The sequence below is a fragment of the Akebia trifoliata genome, chromosome 5 (assembly GCF_017979445.1).
Source record: "Akebia trifoliata isolate Shusen 1 chromosome 5, ASM1797944v1, whole genome shotgun sequence".
Taxonomy (NCBI): domain Eukaryota; kingdom Viridiplantae; phylum Streptophyta; class Magnoliopsida; order Ranunculales; family Lardizabalaceae; genus Akebia; species Akebia trifoliata.
In genome coordinates, this window is record NC_141379.1 from 30,061,084 (window position 1) to 30,083,833 (window position 22,750).

The following is a 22,750-nucleotide window of genomic DNA, read 5'->3' on the forward strand; positions in this document are numbered from 1 at the left end:
TGAAAACTATAAAGGGCGTTCTAGAAAATAAGAAACCATCTTGTTCTTTTAACTAATATGGAAATGTATTTAAAAGGTCAATATAGTCAATTCAACTAGCCTCCCAATTACATGGGAGGGCTCTTTTTCAAAGTGCCACGTGTTTGATCCTTTTGACTTTTGGTGGACCTAAACACTGAAAATTTATCCGGTTTAGTGATTTTTAGCAATAAGTTTTGAAATTTAAGTCTTTTTTTATCCTTTTTCATGTTACCTAATCATGATCAATAGTTCCACCAAGGGATGGACCAATCATAATGTGCCACTTGGCATTATTAGAATTTTATTATCTGATTTGTCTGTTCGTTCGATTCAAATTTGGGTTCGTGATTCGTGCTTCGCCACTAAGAATGAACCCAATTTGTAGGAGTGGGTAGAGATAATTCAATTTTTGGTTCGATTTAATTTCCTTTGTCGGCTCGCTAGTTTGGTTCACCTGTGAAATGTTCAGCACCAAACATTTTGGCAAAATATTTTTTAAAACATGGGTTAGAAGTTTTGGAATGGGCTGATTTTTGGTAAGGATGATCTCTACGGTGAGGAGATCATCATCACCAAAAATCAGTCCATTCCAAAACTTCTAATCCCATAAAAAATGGTTTACAAAAAATAGATGGTCCACGATTTTTCAACTTGTAAACATGGGGCTAAAAGTTTTGGAATGGGTTGATTTTTGGTGATGATAATCTCCTCACCGTAGAGACCATCCTCACAAAAAATCAGCCCATTCTAAAACTTCTAACTCATGTAGTACAAAAATGATTGGTTAAAGTGTTGGCCAAAATGTTTGGTGTTGAACAGGACCATATATATATATATATAATTCAAGTATGTAAAATATAAGTACAATTATAATGATAATTTTTTTTAAAGTTAAATAGAAATAAATTAATAAAGTAATTCAAATTTTAAATATAAACAATGAAAAAAATATAATAAATTGATTTGATTCACTGAACTAATTAAAAATTTATTTTGTTTGAGGAACTTAATGTTTTGATTAGCTGAACCCAACAAATATTCGGTAGGTTCGTGGTTCATTTGATTTTACGAATCCAATACAATCTGTATCATGAACTGGTTCAATGCATATCGATTCAGGGTTTGGACTAGTAGCAACGAATTGGGTGGGCCGGATCACTTTAATTAGACTTTGAAGATTATTTTATTTGGATTGGATCTTTAGGAAATTAGTTAGGATCTTTAGCATACCAAAGTTACAACTAGCAGTCAAGTCAAGGTAAGTTGCCAAACACTTCCTTATTAACATAGTAAGATTTTTAACCTTACTAAGGGTCATTTTCACTCAAATGGATTGCTACACTAACAATCCAACACTACAACCCTCTAAATTTCATCGAATAACTTAGGAAAAAAAAATCAAAAAATAATTTATTTTGAGATTGATCCAAAGTTTTGAAAATGAACAATTACCAAACTTCCACTTAACTACAATACTTAAAATTTAAATTCAATGGTGGAAAATATTTTGTTAGGAATTTTTTTTTTCAAAGTTCATAGAATTTTGTCATTTACAACCTTGAAACATTGGATCAAGAATGATAATTTTGAGGGTGAAGTATAAGAATGATATCATATTTAATTAGATAATTTATTGATTTAATTGGCTAATCCTTTATTCAAAGAACTTTACAAATTATTTTAGAAAAATTTACCAAATCAAACGACCAGGCCAAATAAGATAGTTTAAGTTAAGTTAAAATGATGAATTGACTCTTAAAAATCAGTAAATCTCGTAAATGATTGTTCTGATGTTTCATAAAATAAAATTGAGATGCAAGAATCAAATAATTCTCTAGAAAATTTGAATTTGTGATTGTACCATACAATTGGATTAATTGATGATTAAGATTTGGCCGATATTTACAAAAATAGGGGGGCAAAACAAAGAGGATGACCGAGAAAAAGAGAAAGGGAGAACAAAAAGAAAAAGACAGAAAGAGAGAAAGAAAAAAGAAAAAGCTAGAGAGAAAATGGGGGAGGCGTAAAGGGTCGGGTCGGACCCCATATTGGGCCTGAACCCCATTCCCCAAACGGGTCAAACCCTTTTTTTTTTTTTTTTTTAGATAAAAATAAATATAGCTTGCAAGAAGCCAAGGCATAACTCCTATTTTAAACAGATTAACAAATTGAAATTTTTTAAAAAGGGTAATTTCGTCAATTAAGTGCCATTTTAAATTTATTCAGTTTCCATCTAACTATAAGTGGTTCTCTTCTAGACTACACAGAGTGATTAATGGACCCCCTTGAGTTTTTTATATTTTATTTTATGCCAACAACTGTGATAAAGATGTTATCTAGGGTCAGGATGTTTTCTTGTCCACCAAACCCCTAATTCAATGATGAAAGTAGGATCCACCCCAACATAGACAACTTGAGTTAGAGATAAGGTCCCTTACAATTAGGGCATCATGGGGACCATCTTTCAATAAAATTGAGTAGACTGATATCTTAGAAGATAATATGAGCAAAAAGGGTTTCTAAAGCCTTAGATATTAATGCATCTAAGTTATGAGATTACTATATAGTTAGCCCAATCTTACTCAAAATACAAATTTTATATTTTACTCTTGATTTTGACTTAATTTCTAGGTCAAGGCTTTATCCCTTGCAACCATGGTTTTAAAACTCGTCCGAGACCAAGATGTATTGCTCAAGTTAACTCAATATCGGAAGTTGAACGAGACCAACTCACAAAGTCACTTTTTTTATTATCAAGATTTGGGATTCACGTTAAATTTTTTTATTTGTCTCACAAGATGTCTCAAACATATTGAAAAACTCGTTCAAGATAATTCGATATCGGACCTGGACGAGACGAGACACGAAACCAAGTTTTAAAACCATGTTTGCAACTACCATATGACCTCCAATTAGGGTATATGTGTACAATACATATATGGATATCAATCACTAATCAGATTAAAGAGATCCAAAACCCCACTTGTATCCTATATTTTATGTTTTGGCATTGAGGAACAAAGCAAAATGAGTTTGGGTTTTGGGGTTTGGGGCCTATTGGTCCCATATGTTGCCACTAATTAGAAGTTGAAGCCATTGACATTCAAGTTTGGGTCAAATACCACTATAACAAACTTGATCATTAATCATCATAGTTTTAGAGGGTTGGTTCACCAAAGGGTTGTTGGTTATATTTAATTTCTTTTCTACTGCTAGAGTAACGTTGTCGTCATCATCTAATTATTATCCCAAAGATTTGGGTTAGCTAAGCGAATCTATCTTCGCTTTTACTATCTCAATCCTTATTATTATCTCATTTATAACGTGAGAAGGCAAAGTAAAGTGGTTCGACTCCCAAATTTGGAAGACCTAAAACCCCCCCGGCCTCCCCCCCCCCCCCCTACAAAAAAAAAAATAATAATAAAATAAAATGTTTTTAACCTTATTATTATCAAGGTATTTTCATAAAAATAATAAAATTATAATCCCACTATTCCTAGTATCACGTTAGTTATCTAAATTAAAAAAAAAAAAAAAAATTTATTACTTTTTTTTTTTTCAAAATCTCTTTTATTAATATTTTAAATTATAAAAATGCCCTTTCAATGTAAAATTACAATCCTACCTAAATTACAAAAACATCTTTAATTATGTTTTCTTCAAAATTCGTTTTATCAATATTTTAAATTACCAAAAAACCTTTCAATGTAAAATAACAATCCTACCTGGTTAGTTTCTAAATTTTCAAAAAATATTTTTTATTATGTTATTCTCAAAATCACTTACTTGATATCTTAAAATACAAAAGGTATGATAAAGTATGATATAAGATTGGATTATCTATATGAAAATTTTGAAATAACTTTAAATTTTAAAGTAACTAGTAGGTGACATGTGCAAATGACCTTTATAATTGTGATGTTAAAAGTTTTATAATAGTAAATATTATATATATATATATATATATTTTAAATTATGCACGAATCGTAATTTTTGAAATACATTTGGGTTTGTTTGTGCAACCTACTAGTTTATTCTAATTGGATTTACGATATGTTCTTGTTGAACATAATCAAATGATCTTAGTTGATCATTTTACATTTCTTTGTGTACGTCTATTTTTAATTTTATTTTTTCTTGAATTTTTCACTAATTCATCTTAAGATCCTCGTCTTCACTACACCCAAATTACTAGAAGGATGCTTCTTAGTACTCCAAGCTTCATCTTTTTATGGCCTTTACCATCCTTTCAAAGCCACTACCCACACTGAAGTGCCCCTTTTCCAGTATGGTTTCAAAATTTGTTCGAGATCGAGATGTGTTATCTGAGTCGTCTCGGTATCAGGTATGGACGAGATGGATGGACAAGCCAATTTTTCAGATGAGATTTAAAATCCCACGTTCATTTTTCTCAATATTGAACAAGACATCTCAAATATATAGGACAACTCATCCGAGATGACTCGATATCTGGCATGGGCAAGACGAGACACGAAACCGAGTTTTAAAACCATGTTCTCCGTGAAATCTCTAAAGTCTAAACATGAGACTCGAGTCAATGAAAGATCGATTTAAAACTCGCTCGAGCGAATTCGGTTCAGTTCCGACTCGCTATACTCGAATTGTAGTCGTCCGAGTTTTAAAAGGTTAAGAGGTTTATGAGTTAGGGTTTTGGGATGTTTATACTTTATAGTCATTGGCGCCACAAGACTCGTGCTATACGTGTTCTCTTTCATTCGTCTTCGTCTGGGCAGCTTTATCTCTCTCTATCTCTCTGCGATTTCATACGATTTCGTTCTCAAATCCCTAAATTTTGGGGGTTTTACAGGTTTTGAGACGATATTCTGCTTGGCTACAATGTATCTCCAGTTCTACATAAATGAAAATGGTGATAAAGTCTACACGACCAAGGTACTCTATTTCTATTATTCGACTTCTCTCTCAGTTCTAGATATCATTCATTGTTTCCCTGCAATTGTTTTCCGTTCTTGAGTTATAATTATAGATCTTGAAACCAATTGGTTCACCATCACAAAGCAACACCCCTTTGTAGTGGTTCTTTAGGTCTAGGAAGGTCTCATCTCCTTGCTTTTTTTCTCTCTTTCGTTTTTATTCAATTTTTCACTTATATAAAAAAAAAAAAAATCAATCCAATCCGACAGAAATCAACCTAGAATTGAAGAAGCAAATCGAAGTTGTGTGTTGTGTTTATGTGCTGTGCGTGCGTGCGTGTGTGTGTGCGTGTGTGTGTGGGTAGGTGGTTGTGCGTGTGTGTGTGCGCGCACGCGTGCAATCTTGTCATAGTATTTCTCTTTATTGACCTTCATTGCTTTTATATTCACAGAAAGAATCACCACTTGGGTTGGCTACACAATCTGCTCATCCAGGTAACATTATTGGATCTTTTAAAAAAATAAAAATAAATTAAAAGAAGGATCTCTAGGATTTTTATTTTCAAAGCTTTATTTTTTTACTGGTTTCCATAGTAGAATTGATGTTTAGATTAGTTGGACAGATATTTGTGACTAAACTACGAAGAATCCTAGTCCCTATAAAAAAAAAAGAAAAAGAAAAAGAAAAAGAAAACAAGAATGATGATGATCTTTGTTTCTATTGTTGTTTATAGCTCTCATTGATACATTAAGAATCCGATATGGAAACAAAAAGAATGTCTGACCTTCTATACATATGAAGCTTTATAAGTGCTATGTTGTGGTGTCCTAACTCATTTTTGTTTTAGGCATAATTAAACAAAATTTTATAGGAGTTAAATTAGCTTCTCAAGTTTAGTTGAATTGAGCAAAGTTGGTTGGGACAATCGTACGAAGAAAGTTTTCCCACTTAAATGAAATTTGGATTGGGAATTTTATCAGTTAGAGATTGGATGTCCTATTTGTTGTGGTGTAGTATATTGAAAATGCAAAGCTGACAAGGCTTCTATGTCATTGTTTGCAAGGCTTTCGTTTTGTTAACAAACCTGAGTGTTTATTATTTGATATTTTGAAAATTGGTGAAAAACTTACTATGCTCTGAAGGCCAAGGAATTTGGTGGCCCAGAAATACCCTAAAAAGAACTATTTACATTACTTTGTTTCTATTATCTAACAAGATAGATAGATAGATTTTTTTTTTGATAAGTAACAAGATAGATAGATTGCTGGGCCTAGACTCATAGCTCAGTTGGTTTGACACATTGCAAGGCAACCTTGAGGTTGTGGGTTCAGTCCAGCTTACTCATAAAAAAAATGATAGATAGATTGAGGAGGATGTTGTCCATAGAATTGGAGTTAGACAGGTCAGATAGGGTAGTTGTGTAATCCCTGTTGGAATTCTTAGACACTGTTCTAAAATATGTAAGATTCTTTCTGTATAAATTGTGGATTTGTTTAATTTCTTGAAATCTTTGTTGAAGAAACAATTTAAAATTGCAGCTCGTTTCTCCCCTGATGACAAGTACTCGAGGCAGAGAGTTCTTTTGAAGAAACGATTTGGATTGCTGCCAACTCAAAAGCCACCCCCAAAGTATTGAATGGGTAACTAGAAACTTTTTGTTCCTTAAGGTAAGAATTGTATTAAGTGTTTGGTAATTTTATGAGTTTGCAGTGAAGTTTGAAACCTTATCGTCATTTTGCAATGAGAACTGAAACTTATAAAGGAGCTGTAATTGACAATATTAAGGTAAGATGAAAGTGATGTTGCTTTACAAGTATAGAGCTGAGTCTGAGCCAGCTTGATCACCACAGGTAAGTCTAAACCGACCGAGTGTGTCGGTTACTTCATTTCTTATCCGAAAACTTGGTCATTGTATCTGGGTTCTTGATATACTCAGTGAAGTTGACTGGGTTTGAGTTGGTTTTATGCATATTTTCTATATGGTAACGATTTTACATTTTTTTTGTGATAAGTATAAAATTTTAAAAATATCAGAAGGAGAAAATGAAGGAGGCTGAGGTATCCCGAATAAGAAAGAACAAAGCCAAAACAAAAATTTAAAAACAAAAGAAAAGAAGCCACCGAAGAGCTATCTTACAAACTACAAAGATTATCCCATCTAAATACAAAATCCTCGAAAGAAAGCTTAGTGATCTCCTTATTCAACTCTGCCCAAAGAAACCACCACTGTAAAATTGTCATACATACCGAATTGCAATTAATATGAAGTTGGATTTTTTTGGAGGGTAGTTAATGATTCTCGTTCTTCTATCCCTTTTTCATTAAAAGAGCCTTCCCCAATAGAAGATGATATATTCCTAATTAGTCCCTGAGTTTTAGATGGTTGCTTGTTAGTAAACTTTTTTATTTCTTAATGGTCCTTCAACCTCATCTAGTTATAATGTTTTTGAAATACCCAAACCTCTCTCTTTTTCACATACTTTGGATTTTCAATGGTGATTCCAATCATTTTTTACGATCTTGTTTTTCATGAATAACAAATGAATTTGATATATTTCTGATTGTGAACATTTAGTTGTATTTTTTGATTTATAACAAAAAAAAAAGAGTATGAAATTGAGATTAATTTTTTTTATATATAATAAAAATATTGAACCCAAAAATGAAAAGCAATGAGCTTGATGTTAGTAAAACTCACAATTTTTTGTTTGTTTTTTTTTTTTGTTTTTACTAAAATACATGGAAAGATTGACTAAAAACTTGACATAACAACTTGTGTGGAGGATTTCAAACCAAAAGAATCATCCTTGATGGATTTTCATTTAAAAATGAAGTAATTTTTTTATTAAAATCTTATTTTTTTAATACATCTTCAAAATGCCTGAAATGATTTTTTTTTTTTCCTTCACAAATCCTTTCCTTTGGAATGGTGTCTCTGAAATTCATTTAGGATGTTGAAAATCCAATCTTTTTGGACAAAAATGATGAGTAGTTTAAATATTTCAATCTTAAGAGCTGTGTCGATTGGGATTCAAGAACCCATTATAAATATTTATTTTTACTAAATGGGCTATTAAGAGAACCCTAAAACTTAGGGACTAAATAGAAATAAATCCCTCTTCCAAGGTCCTTAAAGTAATTTTCCTTTAAAAAAAAAAAGTAATTAGAAGAATTGAGTTTTTTGTTTTTATATACTATTTTTTTAATCAAACAGGACATCCACTTCCGAGTTTCTAACATTTTATTTGTTGGGTGGGGAGGCAAAGCTAAATAATTCACATTATAAATAATAATTTTTTTTATTGAGAAAAGACATTTCAGAAAAGAACAAGGAAAAAAACCAGAAGGTAAGAGAATGACTAAAAATGCACCCCAAAGGCCAAAAGTCACGGCCCAAATGGAAACAAAATGCAATTCGAAAAATGGGACTTTAAGACGGCTCACTTGTAACAAAATCTTACATGATGCACTTAATATCCTTAAGAACATCAAACCCATGATGTTGATGATAACTTCATTGATGTCCAATTCTACAAAACTCTCTTTCTAGATCAGACATGATTATTTGGAAAAAAAAAAAACTTTGAAGTAGGCAGCTTCAAAATTCTGAAGGAACCCTCTCCACTGGATTACATGTGGCATTTCCAAGGAGGTATTCCAAATTTTGAGTTCTACTCAAAAATTGCTAAATTTAAAACACCAACATGCAAGCATTTAGGTCACCATTCAATTGGAACAAGACATACCAAAGCAAAATGGATGAATTAAACATCCAATCAACCTTATTCTTTCAATCGCATAGAAATAACATACTTTCCAAACATCATTTGTAGACCAAAAAGTTTTGAAAGGTTCAATCTCTACCCTAGAAACTCATTGATATTGTCATATTGCCAAGTGGTTGGCAACTTCTGGTCATTGACATATACTAAGATGTCTGTTTTGACATATGGAAGGACTGCACTCGTTCATGTCTTATGTCAAGAAACAATTGTTTATGAACTGCAACCCCTAGGAATCTATAAATCTGCAAAACTTTGATTCACACTGAGTTTATTTAAGGAAAAAAAAACTTTCAAAAAGGACTACTTGTTCCATAACAAAATTGAACCGCAGAAATGTAAGCCTCAGTTCCTATACCAATGATCTCTATTCATTATTACTAAGAGACAGTATCCTACTTACTCAACAAATCGTGCAGACTTGTAATCCACCTTTCGGCCTCCAGATGGAAGGGGTAATCCAAAGAGCACAACATGTAGATCAATCTCAAAAACTTCCCTGGCATCAAACAATCCGGAGAATGATGAGCTTGGGGATGATTAGTGGAAATCTGATTTCAACTAAACAATATTTCTATTAAAATAATCAACTGTTTTCAACTTCCTCAAAGATCCTTGCTCTTGAGGTATTTCAACGTTGAAAGATACAAAATCTTGAGGTTGAAGATGACAGTACAAAATTGTACACTAAGGGTTGAAGATTAACAGTTTTTTTTGTTGTTGTTGAGAAAAGGTATTTTGACACACTTTAACGCAACTTTGAGGTCGTGGGTTGATTTCAGCTTGCCTATCACAAAGAAAAACTAAAGCATATTCGAATTCCATAATGTAAGAAATAAGGGAAAAGAAAACTGTGCTCTTGGGGTCCATAAGAGAAGTGACAGAGAAAAGAAATAGACATTTATCCATGCACATATGTCCTTCTAAATAAGAGTGCAGATTAAGAATAAAGACAACATACAACAAAATTTAAATGAATTTCTTGAAATTTTATATCCCATGATTGAAAAACTCTAAACTGTATGTAGCCAAAAACGAGGAGAAGAAGAGTAATTACCTTGTGAAACATGCTTTGATGGATGACCATTGCCAGTTTGAGCAAACAAACACCAAATCGATGTCTAAAGCCAGCATTGAAAATGCTTGAACTTCTGCAACTCTAGTGTCTACTTTAAAATAATTTCTTGTCTAACAACCTTGCGCTCGATCAACTTCTGATGTAACTTTGAAGCCTCTTCCTTCATACCAGCAGAAGCAACCCCTTTGATCAGATTAGTATAAATTGTCTCACTGGGCTTACGCTGACTCGCGACCATCATGTCTAGAACTTGGATTGCAAGATCAATCTTGTTATTTCTGCATAATTCTTGGATCACAACACCAAAGGTACTTGTTCTAATCCTATGGTTTCTCCTATCCATTTCCCTCAACATCTCCACGGCATCCTCTACTAGACCCTCATGACAAAAACCCCCAATCAAAGAACGGTACGTAATATCATCGGGATTAATCCCACTTTCAATCATCTTCTTGTACAACCCCATTGCTTTCTTCACATCTCCCTGCCTTGTCAATCCATCGATCACAGTGTTAAAGGTGATCAAAACAGGAAAACAACCAATATTCCCTAATGACTCAAGTATATGAAGTGCCTCATTTGTCATGCCTTCTTTACATAAAGCCCCCAAGAGAGTATTATAAGTGATGATATCAGGAGAACATTCCCGACAAATCATTTCAGCTAAGAAATCAACGGCTCGATCCAAAAGCCCATGTTTACATAACCCATTCATCAAAATATTGTAAGTAACAATAGTAGGAGGATTAGAAGTCTCGTTCATGATTGAGAGGATCTCGTCGACTTCATCCCAATACCCACGACTGCATAGACAATGGAGAAGGGTGTTATATGTGACCGAATTGGGTTCCATTCCACGCGATAAAAGACTGATGATCACTGATGTAGTATCTCCATACTTCCCCTCCTTACAAGTAGAGTTAACAAGAGAGTTGTAGGTCACAATATCGGGATAACATCCTTCGATTTCCATATCTCTCAATACCTCCATAGCCCGTTCAGCGCCGCAGTGCCTGCAGACAAGCTCAATCAGCACGGTATACGTGATCAGATATGGAGGACAGCCCGTTTGCAATTGATCCTTCCAGAACCCAATTGCATGGTCAAACTGACCATGTTCGAACATGCATCGGAGTATCGTGTTATATGTGATTACGTCAGGAGGGCAACCACTTAGACTCATGTCTTCCAAGAGATCAATAGCAGATTTCAAATGCCCTGTCTTACATAGACCACCAATTAACATGTTGTACGTAATAATATCCGGCACCCCACCAGACATAACCATGATTCTGAGGACATTTGAAGCCTTATCAATACGTCCGATTTTAATCAGGCCTCGGATTACATTTATGCAAGTCGGGAAGTGTGGGATCTGGCTTTTACGTGCCATCACATCGACAAGGTTTGATGCTTCGACTAACTTCCCATGGCTGCCGAAACTATGAAGAATATCATTATTGGATTCCTCATCATTCTCAACAAAGGGTCCATCAAAATTCAAGTACATTGAATTTTGAGGTCTCTTATAATCAATTTTTGTCTCCCTTGTATTCTTATGAACTCCTGTTACAGATTTTTCCAAGCTTCGATTCTCATTCCTACCCTCGTTAACCTTATCAGTGAAGATACTTCTTTGCTGCCCTCTGCATTTTAATGCAAATCTGTTTCTTCTGAACCCAAAATCTCCACTACTTTGTAAATAAGATTCAAGTTTAACCTTGTTAGAGCTTAAACAAACAAAGTCTATGTTCATCGAACAATGGGTAATACTATGGTTACGGTTCACATGTAATGCTTGGAAACAATCAATGCCGCCTATACATTTCTGTGACAAAACTGAATGTCCCATCTTTCTTCGTCGCTACGAAAGAACCTGAATGAGTTATTGGGTAGTATAAAACATCTTCTTTGTGATCAAAACTATTAGATTCTCATTAGAAACTCCCCTATCTTTTTGTGGGTTTCTCACTGAAGTCTGAATTTTGCTTGGTTCAAGGTCTCAGATTTCTCTTCTACTTCAGAAATCAAATACAGATATGTTAGCATCACAAGAAGAATATATCTTTTAAGACACAAACAGTAAACTTCAAATCAAGAACAATGAGAAAAAACAAAATTTAAAATTTATGAACAATAATACTTAAATTCTACAGATAATAAAAAATTGAAAAATATTAAACCCCAATCACAGATTAAACTAAGAAAATAACACACAAGCTTGAAAAATCAAACTCAAAATACACAAACACCAACAAATTAAAAAACCCATTTTATAAAATTGTGATTAAAAACAAACCAAGTTTAAATAACCATCAAATCAGCTAGGAAGCACAACAAAAATGATGAAAAATACAAAATTACAGTGCAACCCTACAAACCAAACGAAATGATGATTAATATAAAGAAATGAAAATTACCCATTAAAGAACAATGAAAGATTGAAATAAGAAAAACAAGAGATTTGGATTCAGAAGTGAAAGAAAGCCTACTCTTTATCCGTTCTTCTGTTTTGGTTGAAGGTGTTCGTTCGTCTCTGTACAGAGCGACAGAGAGAGAGCTTCTACAGATACTTGGTGGGGCGTGAATAACTAGGGTTTTGAAGAAAAAACTCAGCCACGTCAGCACTTAGTTAATAACGAAGATTGCGACAAATTGCCGTTTCTTTCAAAATGTAGCTGTGAACTCGTCTGATCGACTCGTTATGTTGATTTTTGAGTTAACTCATTACTAAAACTTGCAAGAACCAACTCTCCTGTTCAATTCGAAATCAGAACGAGTTATATTAGAAACTCGACCGAGTTATGCGTTTATATCCTGGGTGTTTATTCTTTTGGGGTGTGGTTCGTATTTTTCGAAATCTCTATACCCTTTTTAATAATTCTCTCGTTATATATTTTACATTTTTCAAAAAATAAAAATATCATTTTATTTGCCCAAATTGACATCCGAGTCATCGAGTCAGGACAATCGATCAGGAATCGAGTCAAAGTTTAATAGAGAACTGCTATTGGCACCCTATCTTTTACTTATCACACCCCAATTAAAGATTACAACACACTGTTAAAACATTATAAAGGTTTGGCTTAAATTATTATTTCAACATTAAACAATATTATAACTCGTCCAAATAATTTCTTTAATCGTTTACAATTATGATTAGGCTCGTATAAAATCTTAAATTCAAAAAATAAAAATCTAACTAAAAAGAGAGTTTTTATTGACACCCCAACTTTAATTTACTCCCAACCATTATGAATCCCGATCCATTATGACTTGATTTGATGAGTGATCGTTGAGTGGAACTCATAGATAGGGCAAGCCAAGCCAGTTTTAATAATAGTTGGGCTGCCTGTGGTTTCACCTATCAAAGTCCATTTCATTCCGAAAAGCTAATAGACAATTATTTTTTAGGGGTGCACGTGGTTTGGTTTGGTTCGGATTGGGATAAAATTGGAATCGAACTGAACTTGATCGGTTCTACAAAATTAGAATCGAAATCGAACCGACTATCCCTGGAATCAAATCAACACAAATCAAGTTTAGTTTGATTCGATTCTCAGGTTTCCTAAACATAGTTATCAAAACATCAATTATCAAATTTTGCGATAAAAAAATCCACGACCATTAATGATTTCAGTCAAAAGACATAACAAAAAGGATGACATTGAAGATATAATATTAATATCTCTATAATCTCAATTACCTACCTAATAACGTGAGTGGTTTTTTTTTTAAATTGAAACTCATTAGATAGTTGGGACAATGTCATTCGGACCCCTCAGGTTGAAAATTAAATTTGTTAGAATACAGAAAACAAACCATAAGAGCTATTTTTTGTTATATTTAATTTTACTTGTTAAATAAATATATATGTTTCGATTCTCAGTTTGATTCAGTTTTAGAATTCCCTGAATCGAGAATCGAACCAAATCAATCAATTTTTCCAAATTGTAAACTAAAACTGAACCGATGAACTAAAGAATCGAACCAAATTAATCTAAAATGCCTTGGCTCGATTTGGTTCTCGATTTGGCCTGATCCAATGTGCACCCCTATTGCTTGTGATTTTCTCCTTAATTTGAGTAAAAGATTTTGTGAAAAACAAGTTGACATGCAGGAAAGTTAAACAAAGAACGTCAAAAGAAAAAGGTCAAGAAGGGAAAAAAATGAAGGAAGAAAGTAAGAAAAGGGGTTGAGAAACTGTGGCACTATATTTCATAAAAAATGTTAAAAAAATATTTGAAGGTCTGTGTTATAGGCACCCCAACAAATTGTTCTGAAGTTTAGAGCACCTCAGCTGATCAAAGCACCCCATCTTCTTCTTTGTTTGAATAGTTTAAGCTTTTCTCCTCCACCACAATCATTAAAACAGTCACCACCGTTGGAGTTCCTGCAAAAACGCTACATTCTTCCTCATTTCCTTCCCGACTACCCATCAATACTAGCGGAGCACCCACACGAGTAGGTTTTATACTTTTCTTCGTTTTCTTTCCCATGGTTACTACCACCACTACGTTGAGTACAACCGAACACAACCACCACCACGTTTTCTTCATTTTCTTTAAGTAAATTAAGGTAGAAAGGCTTTTAAAAACCCTGCATTTGAATTTCTACTTCATTTGGGATGAATGGCTTCAACCTCCAATTCCATCTACACTTTCTTCCATTTTTGTTAGGTTAGGATTTTCAACCCACAAATGATAGAGAAAATGATATATAAAAGATAAGGAGAGGGATGAGAGAGAGAATGAGATGATTGTCCGAATATGATGCCAGAGTTGGTGAGATTTTTTTTTTTTAAGGTGGGAAAACCCTCCACCACCTTATTCAAATATGAAGGAGGAAGAAATAAGGCGAAGATGGAAGAAGGTAAAAACGTGGGTTGCCCTCATCAAGGTAAAAACTTTTTAAGTTTTTGATTGTTCGAGGGCGCCCTTATTAAAAAGATGGGCACCCCCCTAACCGCAACCATATTTGAATAACTCTCTTTAATTTTCCTCTATTTGAAAAAAAATAAATTGATTTAATAATCAATTTAAATAACTTAATTAACTCATCTAGGACATTAAACATTAGTGAAACTTGATTGATGTGAACGTAAGAGTTGCTTAAATTTACCCATTCATGTTACCCTATCATTCTATAGAATTAGAGAATTAGAATTAGAGTTAGTAAATGGGCTTCTGTTGCATGATGTGATTGATGCATTCAAGCCAAATTAAAAGAGATTTTAATAAGAAAACAAGAAAATTGATGTATTAGAAAGTTGAATGATGGAGGAATTTAAAAAGTAGCATTTAATAAAGAGAGATTTATTGGGGCAGACTTATCTGTTGCAATTTTGTTTTAAAAACTCGCTTGCTTTATCAAGTTTGTTACTACAACAAACCTTAACTGATGAATCATGCTCACATGACTAACTTAGTAAGATTTGAAATATCTTACTAAGGTTCTTTGGGCCCACATGGATTATCAGATTAGAAATCCAACAGCAGGTTTCGTGGAAAAACTCATGTTCAAAAGAAAAACAATTCAAAACAAAAAACCTTTTTTGAGTTTGATCATAGGTGTCGAAAATTGATGACTAATAAATTTCCAAATTTAAAACTAAAACTCAATGGATTTTTTTAAAGTCTTCATAATTTTGTTCTTTATAACCCTTTGACATTAGATCATGTTTTTGGATGTCACAAACTCACATGATGGATAATGGAAGCACATGATGAGACTTGGGCTTCAAAGAAGGTTAAATGATTGGGAAATGCCAGAGAACACAAAAGTTATTGGGGAATCTAGATAATGTTCCAAGCTGGGGTGGAACTGGTAGGGGCAATTGCCCCCACAGAACTTTGAGACACCCCTACATTGTCAACTAATTACATGCCCCATTTGTCACCTCCCCCCCCTTCAAGTTGTTTGTTGACGACATTGCCTCTTGAACGGGCCTTCTCATATACTAATTGAAAATGACCTAAATATCATTTTCTTCAACTTCTAACCAAAAATCTCTAATTTTTCCTTAAAATCATTCATCTTTAAGTTCTTCAACTGTACAACTAACCATAGTTTGCCCCCACTACAAGAAAATCTTGACTCCGCCCCTGGTTTCAAGGGCAAGACTTCAATGATGATTATATTCTAATATGAACTGTCTTATTGATTTAACACATTACTATTCATTGAGTGTTACGCTAACGCACAAAGTCTTCATTTAGGCCATGTAGACTGTCATGCATGGTTTAAATGACACCTCGGTGCTCTAAGATTCATGATTTATATAAATTATAAAGAAAAAAAAAAAATTGTGCCTGGTCAAAGGGTTTGAAAATGGATGACCAACATTAGAAACTGCCTTGACCACTAGTGAAAAATATATTTATTTTAATTCTTTCCAGAGTTCTTAAAATTTTGTGCGTGCGTGTGCCATGAACTCATCCACCAAACAATCATAATAACAAAAAAAAAAGAAGAAAGAAAACTCAACCAGGATTTTCAAGGTCGCTGATCAAGATCTATCATTTGGCTGGGAATGTTCTAGGTTTGATCAATATTTCAACCACGGGAGAAAAAAAAAAGGCATCATGTAGATAGCAAGACAAATGTATAGATACCAGAAGATACATTTATAAATAAAAGCTATTTTTGTTATTTACTCCAATAACATCACTTCCATTTTTCTCTTTGATATCAGCAATCGAAGCAACATTTGTGGGGAAAAAAAGAATGTTCTTTAAAATTCTGAAAACTGAAGAAGAATAATTTAGAAATAACACCATGAAACTTACCACCTAAATCAGGATCACATAAATAGAACACCACTATAGATGATGAAAAGAAAAAAAGAAGAAAGAATGATCACCCTGGGAGATTGGCGCTACTTGGGGGTGGCCTGCATAAGTGAGATTATAGTGGAATAAGGAAAAGGAGAAGGAGCTATAGAAAGCAAAACGAACCATGAGGCCTTATTCGGAATCTTTAAGGCTTCCGCTCATCAGCCATAGCTTCTTTCGGATCACAATGATTGTTTCATCCTCATCTTGCTCCGAATCTGACTCGCCATCAGCTGTTGCAACAGCTTCCCAATGCAATGCTGTTAAATACTTTTTAATGAACTCCACCACTGGAGGCTTATCCCGGACAATAATGAAGCCAGTAGGCCTTAAAATGCGGTCCATCTCGAGTATCAGATCTTCTACGCTACAACCTTTTTTCTCAATGTCAGAGAACACAGTCCAAGCATGAAGGAGATCATAAGTCCGAGGGTAGGTCGAGAAAGCTTCACACCTGTCAAAATTCTAGCATTCAGTAACTTTTGCATCCCCAATCTACTCCTACATCTAAAGCTTTGTGACGGTGAACTTGAATTTTCAATGAAGTTGCTTTGCTTACCAGTTGTGTACAGTTCCTATAAGGCCTCTGTCATATATTAACTTGAGTGTGTTCGGTCCATCCTCTGGCACAACATTCATCACCCAAACATCTTTGTCCTTCAGAGCAGCTGCAAATGATCCCAAGTTTGCCTTCATGTCCATCAAATTCCTGATTGTATTCGGTTTAATCTTTGGACTCAAAAGATTCCAATAACTCTCGACCCTCCGATGCCAAACTTCCTGTACCACATAATAATATGACACGGCAGGTTCTTATAACGTGTTTGTTTTCACATGTGTGCATGTACAGGGAAATGACAAGAATTTATACATGGGTATTGTTAACATGTGCCCTAAGGGCACGCATTAAGCTGCATTAAATACACCTTGGAAATAAGCATTTGAGGGTATTTTGGGTAGTAATTTTTTAGAGGTGTATTTAATGCATCTTAACACGTTCCCTTAGGACACATTTTAACTAGATCCTTTATACATTTACAAGTAATTGCAAATAAAAAGGTGTTCCATTGGATTACCGTGTCCTTTTCAAAAATTTCACTGGAATAGCCAAAATCATTGAGACGTGGAGGAGGAGCAGTTAATCGAGCTGGCCAAGGAACCAATCCACTCCCCTTGGCTTCTTCGATCTCTGATAAAACCAATAATAAACTCAGTATATAAGTTCCAATAATGAGTCTTTAATCTGGAATATAGTATTCAGAAGATAATTTAGCATAATGGATCAATGGCAAAAAAAAGTATACAAAGAAAGGAGCTTTGAAGAAACAACTATGCACTAAGTGATTTGGACAAATGAAACTCATGTATAACTCAGGTCCACTTGAACATTGTGGCCTTCTCCTTTAGGATAATGGCTTCCATCTCTCTTTAGCTTAGAAAATATTGTTGTTTTGCTCAAACCAAAGACATCAACAAATTCCAAACAGAGAAAAAGACCAAAGCAAACCACCCAGAAATGAGGGAAAGGCCTTGGTGTGCCACCACATATTTAGGTTGAAATACGTCTGCGCATTACCCATCTCATCCTGAAGGATTAAGAAAAGACCTCCCAAACCACAATCAGGACAGGGCAATGCATAAGGGAAGTGGTCCAACCATTTCTAATTGTGCTTGTGTGGCATGTAAGGATTATGAATAGATGACCTTCGTCAAATGATGGAAGATTGCCAACATCTTATTGAGCCTTAAAGACCACATAAAAATGCAAATTTAAGAGGGGACAGCATGCTTTCACAGTGTGTGAGCCAGGAAATCCACAAGCTCATCTCCATACCAGATGAAGATATCAAATTGTGCATTATATGTGTATTTTATTTTGGAGAGTAAGCCGGACTTGAACCCATGACCTAAAACTTGCCTTACAATATTGTAATTTATAATGCCAATCAGTTGGTAAAAGAGATACTTGAAAAAAAACGACTAAAGGTGTTCAAGAGATGAACAAATTCCTTTCTTGAAGAATGTTCTACCCTGTTTGTGCGATCCACTTTTGCTACTTTGTTCAAATCTAGAACCATATCCTAAACGAGTTGAAGAAAAATCCTTTGATAACTTCAATTTGAGAGTCCCTTTGTTAAATGAAGGATATGTGCTTCATGGTAGATTTCGAAGTGGAAGATAGCAATGGTAAACACATGCCAAATAGAAGATTGGCGTGCTACTTTTCTAATGGTGATAAAGTATAGTTATTTACGATTCCTATCTCAACATTTACGGGGATTTGTTGCATAGTTGGAACCTAAAAGGTTTCATATGGCCTATTCCATCAAGATTAGTAAGAGTCCTTTTGAGTAGTTCTTTGTATAGTTTTTCAGTTTTTCCCCTTCAATTCAATTAATCTAACCACCACACCCCTCTTAAAAAACTCACATATAATTCCAAGAAATATCAACCAAATTGAAAAAAAGCATATAGAATAACACATGAGATCAAATGACTCACGGTCAGAGTAAGGTGTGATGCAAGCTTCCATCCGCACACCCCAGACAGCATCTGGATCATCATCAGATTTGCAAAGAGGAGGTTGAGTACCAGGCTCTCTTTCCATGTAACAGTCATTTGTTAGAGGTTTGACCCAAATGACAGTTTGGTTTCTTTTGACAGCTATTTTCCAACACATGCGTTCTACAAGGGCACTCATTTCTCTCCATATTTTGAGATCCTCTTCATCCTGCGCATATGCTTCAGGAGAAGAGTAGGCAAAATAGCCTCCCGGCCTGAGTAACCTATCTAATTCAAGTAGAAGGATCCCATTCCTTTGAAGCCAATCAATCCTACAGCGAGAACAATGAGCAAGTTCAAACGATCTGCTAGGGTAAGGGAGCCTCTTTGTCCCTAATACACCAAGATATGCAGGAATTCCTCTCTCAAGGGCAAATTGGATTTGGTTTTGATGCACATCATTGGGTGCTAAAGACATTGCTATGATATCAGATGAAAGAAGATATGCTCCAAAACTTGCAACTCCACATCCAACATCTAGAACTGTTCGGATCCTTCCCTCATTGTTTAAATTATTGTTTGAAAAGTTGAGCATCTGCCAATCAAAACAAGGAACAGGATTATTACTTTTATCAAGCAGTCCAATACAAGATTTGGTATATTTGAACAAGAAACCCAAAAGGCTGAAAAAACAACATAAATAAGTTGGAGAGAGAATGCCTTGAACTATTCTAACGTAGTCCCAATGATTCCATAATTGTTCATAATTCACAACCCAAACAGATTCATGATTCCATATTTGAACAAGGAACCCAAAAGGCTAAAAAAAACAACATAAATATGTTGGAGAAAGAATGCCTTAAACAAGTCTAACATCGTCCCAAACAGATTCATGATTCCATAATTGTTCATAATTCACAACCCAAACAGATCCATGATTCCAAAACGATTCATAATTCATAACAGTGTGTCGTGTCTAGTGCAACCATACAACCGAGCCAAAGAAAGTTTGTTACTTGTCTTTTTTTAAAGAGAAAAAAATCCTAATCTTACATTTGCAAGGGAGGCAATATATTTATCAGCTCCATAATGGAAATGAGTGCCTCCTCCTGGAAATACAATCTTTTCACCCTTGACAACCATCCAGTTCTGGTCAGATTTCTCATGTGCAAGGTGAGTATGAGGTATGTTTGCTTTCCATACTTCATCTCTGCTTTTTGGCCACTTGATTGGGACCTACAATGGCCAAGCACAACATAAAAGTAGAAATTAATTGGAATCCAAAAAATAAGGAGATAGCCAACATGAAAGAAGATTTCTTCAGCTCCAATTCTAGTATTACAATCCAAGTGATATCTAACCTTGTAGCCCGGAGGCGGAGGGATTAAGCAATTGTAGCGCCTTTCAGGCTGAGGGCAATGTCTCTCATAGTGCTCCATCAATGACAAATCCAATTTCAACCTCATCTGGTATATAAGGTGCCTATCAAGGCAAGGAATTAACTCTGAATGTCGATCATCACAAACCTTCAAGAGTAGAAGCAGAAACATAGTACTGTGTCACTGATACACTTCAAACAGAAACAAAGAAGCTAACAAGTTGAAAAAATTGCCAATTTATAATAACTTACGGGAAAGCTTTTTGGTAAAGTATCATCTTCTCCATCTCCTTGCCCAAACTTGGTAGAAGATTCATCTTGCTTGCTCCCAAGCTCAGCACTTTCATCGCCACCCAAATAAGATGACCCAAGTCTTCTCAAGGTTGATGTACCACGTTGCACTCGAGAGCCAAAAAAGGATCCATAATATACGAACAGAAAACCAAGAAAGATCCCCACAACACACAACGCAGTGACTAACCGCGTCTTTTGACCTCCATCAGCTCGTCCCCTCGTCATTTTGGTGTCAAATTCTTCTAAAAGGGATTTCTTCTACTTTCACTTATAAATGAAAAGATCACAAAGGGGGCATCATGTGTTGCACTCAGTTTATTATAAAAATTCACTAAACGCAAAAAAATTCATTTGTCCACAATATTGCTTCAAATAAGCATCTACAGTATTGCCCCTGTGAACTTTAAATTCTGAACTTATCAGAATGGGATTCCCATCAGATATGTCAAGAACATAAAGCTTGAAGAATAACCCTGTAAAAAGCAAACAGAGAAACTATCAGCAAAATCCACAAAGACAGAAAAAGTCACAAAAGTGATTGGCATGAATATAGATTCACATCAAAATTTCTAAAGAACGAATTTGTTTTTTATTTTCATTTGTTGCAAGGCAAGAAAGGTTTAGTGCAAAGCAGAGGTGAAGGCGGGGTCAGTGGGTTTGAAACCTAGGACATGGCATCGACTCCACAAGCCTTACAAACTTAGTTAAGTTGGTACCTACGAATTCATAGATTATTTTTCCAATGACCAATTAAATCTTTATATTGGATACTTTGGAGATGTCAGCTTGCCAAATATGGTAATTTTTTTTTCTGCGGATGTTGACACCACAGACCTGTTCTAAAAGCAATTTTCATTCATTAAACAGTAACCCGCTTACTTACTCAAGAGGACACTGAAATCCGAAACTGAGGCATTGCCAGTTCATAAGCAGTAAATGGGTCACCGAAGAACACTTATTTTGACAGATTAGCGGAGTGTGATATAAATGTTACCAATAAAAGAAACCAAATAACCTAGATCAAATCTGATCAATACAAGAAAGCCAGATATGAAGCAAAGCTCTTAGAATCTAATTTGAAGTTAACTCAGCTGCTTTTATCAATTAATTCTATCACAATTATAAATAATAAAAAAAGTTGCTTTCGGACAGACAATGTTGTTTCTCATGATTTTGACACTCTTGGCTCTGTACAACCACTGAACGTTAGTGCAAGTTGGCAAAATCAAAGAATTGAAAATTAAAGTTGGTGACCGACAACTACAAGCAATAAAGCAAACATACAGCAAAGCAGTGAAAGCGATTGAATAATTTGTGTGTGTGTGTGTGAGAGAGAGAGAGAGAGAGTTAAGTGTCGGCAAAAAATCTGAAATATTAAATTTTTTTTGCTCTTTTTTAATGAATTTTGTTTTCTAAATTACTCAATGAACCGCGGCTCCCAGATCTGGAAGAAACGACATATGCGATTATCAATTTCACAAATTCTTTCAACGAAACCAACAAATTCTAGAAAATTAGCTTTTCTAAGATTAATGAACTTAAAAAAGCTCTCAGATCCAATAAAATCACATTAAAAACACAAATTTCTACGAATCAATCTCTTAGCTCCCGCAATTTAACCAGATCTAACAAAAATAAACACTAGAACTCTTCCAAATCCATGAAACGTCTTATATAAATCCAAATTTTTTACTAAATACGTAGTAGATCATTGTAAACAAGCATTGAAGATGAAAGTTGAGATCGATTTAACTTACTGGATCGAAATGTGATTTAAAGATCTGAATCAGACCTCGTTCTTCAGTGAAAATCTAGAAAAAGAAATAAAAATAAAGTAATTAAATATTAGACACCAAAAATCCCTAGATTTCCATTAGAGCAATGAAGTGAGATCGCTTTCTGATAGAGGCAGCAAAACAGCTATCCGTATTCCGTAGAGTTCGTTAAATTCTCATTTTTCGATTATATA

At 34.5% G+C, this 22,750-nt stretch overlaps 3 protein-coding genes across 7 annotated transcripts; 1 reads left to right on the forward strand and 2 right to left on the reverse strand.

Moving 5' to 3' along the window:
* The first annotated feature begins 4,720 nt into the window (after nucleotides 1-4,720).
* On the forward strand, nucleotides 4,721-6,730 carry LOC147402087 (H/ACA ribonucleoprotein complex subunit 3-like protein). The gene is made up of 3 exons (XM_086443599.1): nucleotides 4,721-4,932; nucleotides 5,366-5,408; nucleotides 6,453-6,730. Exons 1-3 carry the CDS (start codon nucleotides 4,879-4,881, stop codon nucleotides 6,548-6,550), a joined length of 195 nt encoding a protein of 64 aa, XP_086299725.1. The 5' UTR covers nucleotides 4,721-4,878; the 3' UTR covers nucleotides 6,551-6,730.
* A 1,927-nt stretch (nucleotides 6,731-8,657) lies between these two features.
* Nucleotides 8,658-12,398, reverse strand: LOC147402088 (Pentatricopeptide repeat (PPR) superfamily protein). 4 transcript variants are annotated; one of them, XR_015178797.1, is made up of 3 exons: nucleotides 12,267-12,398; nucleotides 9,754-11,792; nucleotides 8,658-9,195 (listed from the first exon to the last, which is right to left on the reverse strand). XR_015178797.1 is itself a non-coding variant. In XM_086443598.1 (2 exons), the coding sequence occupies exon 2, from the start codon at nucleotides 11,624-11,626 to the stop codon at nucleotides 9,863-9,865; it is 1,764 nt and encodes a 587-aa protein (XP_086299724.1). In that variant the 5' UTR covers nucleotides 11,627-11,792; nucleotides 12,267-12,398; the 3' UTR covers nucleotides 9,580-9,862. The 4 variants fall into 4 exon arrangements, 1 of the variants encoding a protein (XP_086299724.1); XR_015178800.1 differs by having other exon boundaries at nucleotides 9,754-11,789; nucleotides 12,267-12,360; XR_015178799.1 differs by lacking the exon at nucleotides 12,267-12,398 and adding an exon at nucleotides 12,195-12,211.
* A 3,983-nt stretch (nucleotides 12,399-16,381) lies between these two features.
* On the reverse strand, nucleotides 16,382-22,722 carry LOC147402089 (putative methyltransferase PMT3). 2 transcript variants are annotated; one of them, XM_086443601.1, is made up of 8 exons: nucleotides 22,539-22,722; nucleotides 20,740-21,254; nucleotides 20,471-20,635; nucleotides 20,163-20,345; nucleotides 19,110-19,704; nucleotides 17,684-17,796; nucleotides 17,167-17,387; nucleotides 16,382-17,061 (listed from the first exon to the last, which is right to left on the reverse strand). In XM_086443601.1, the coding sequence occupies exons 2-8, from the start codon at nucleotides 21,004-21,006 to the stop codon at nucleotides 16,740-16,742; spliced, it is 1,866 nt and encodes a 621-aa protein (XP_086299727.1). In that variant the 5' UTR covers nucleotides 21,007-21,254; nucleotides 22,539-22,722; the 3' UTR covers nucleotides 16,382-16,739. The 2 variants fall into 2 exon arrangements, with proteins under 2 accessions (XP_086299727.1, XP_086299728.1); XM_086443602.1 differs by lacking the exon at nucleotides 22,539-22,722 and adding an exon at nucleotides 21,446-21,545.
* Nucleotides 22,723-22,750: the final 28 nt, after the last annotated feature.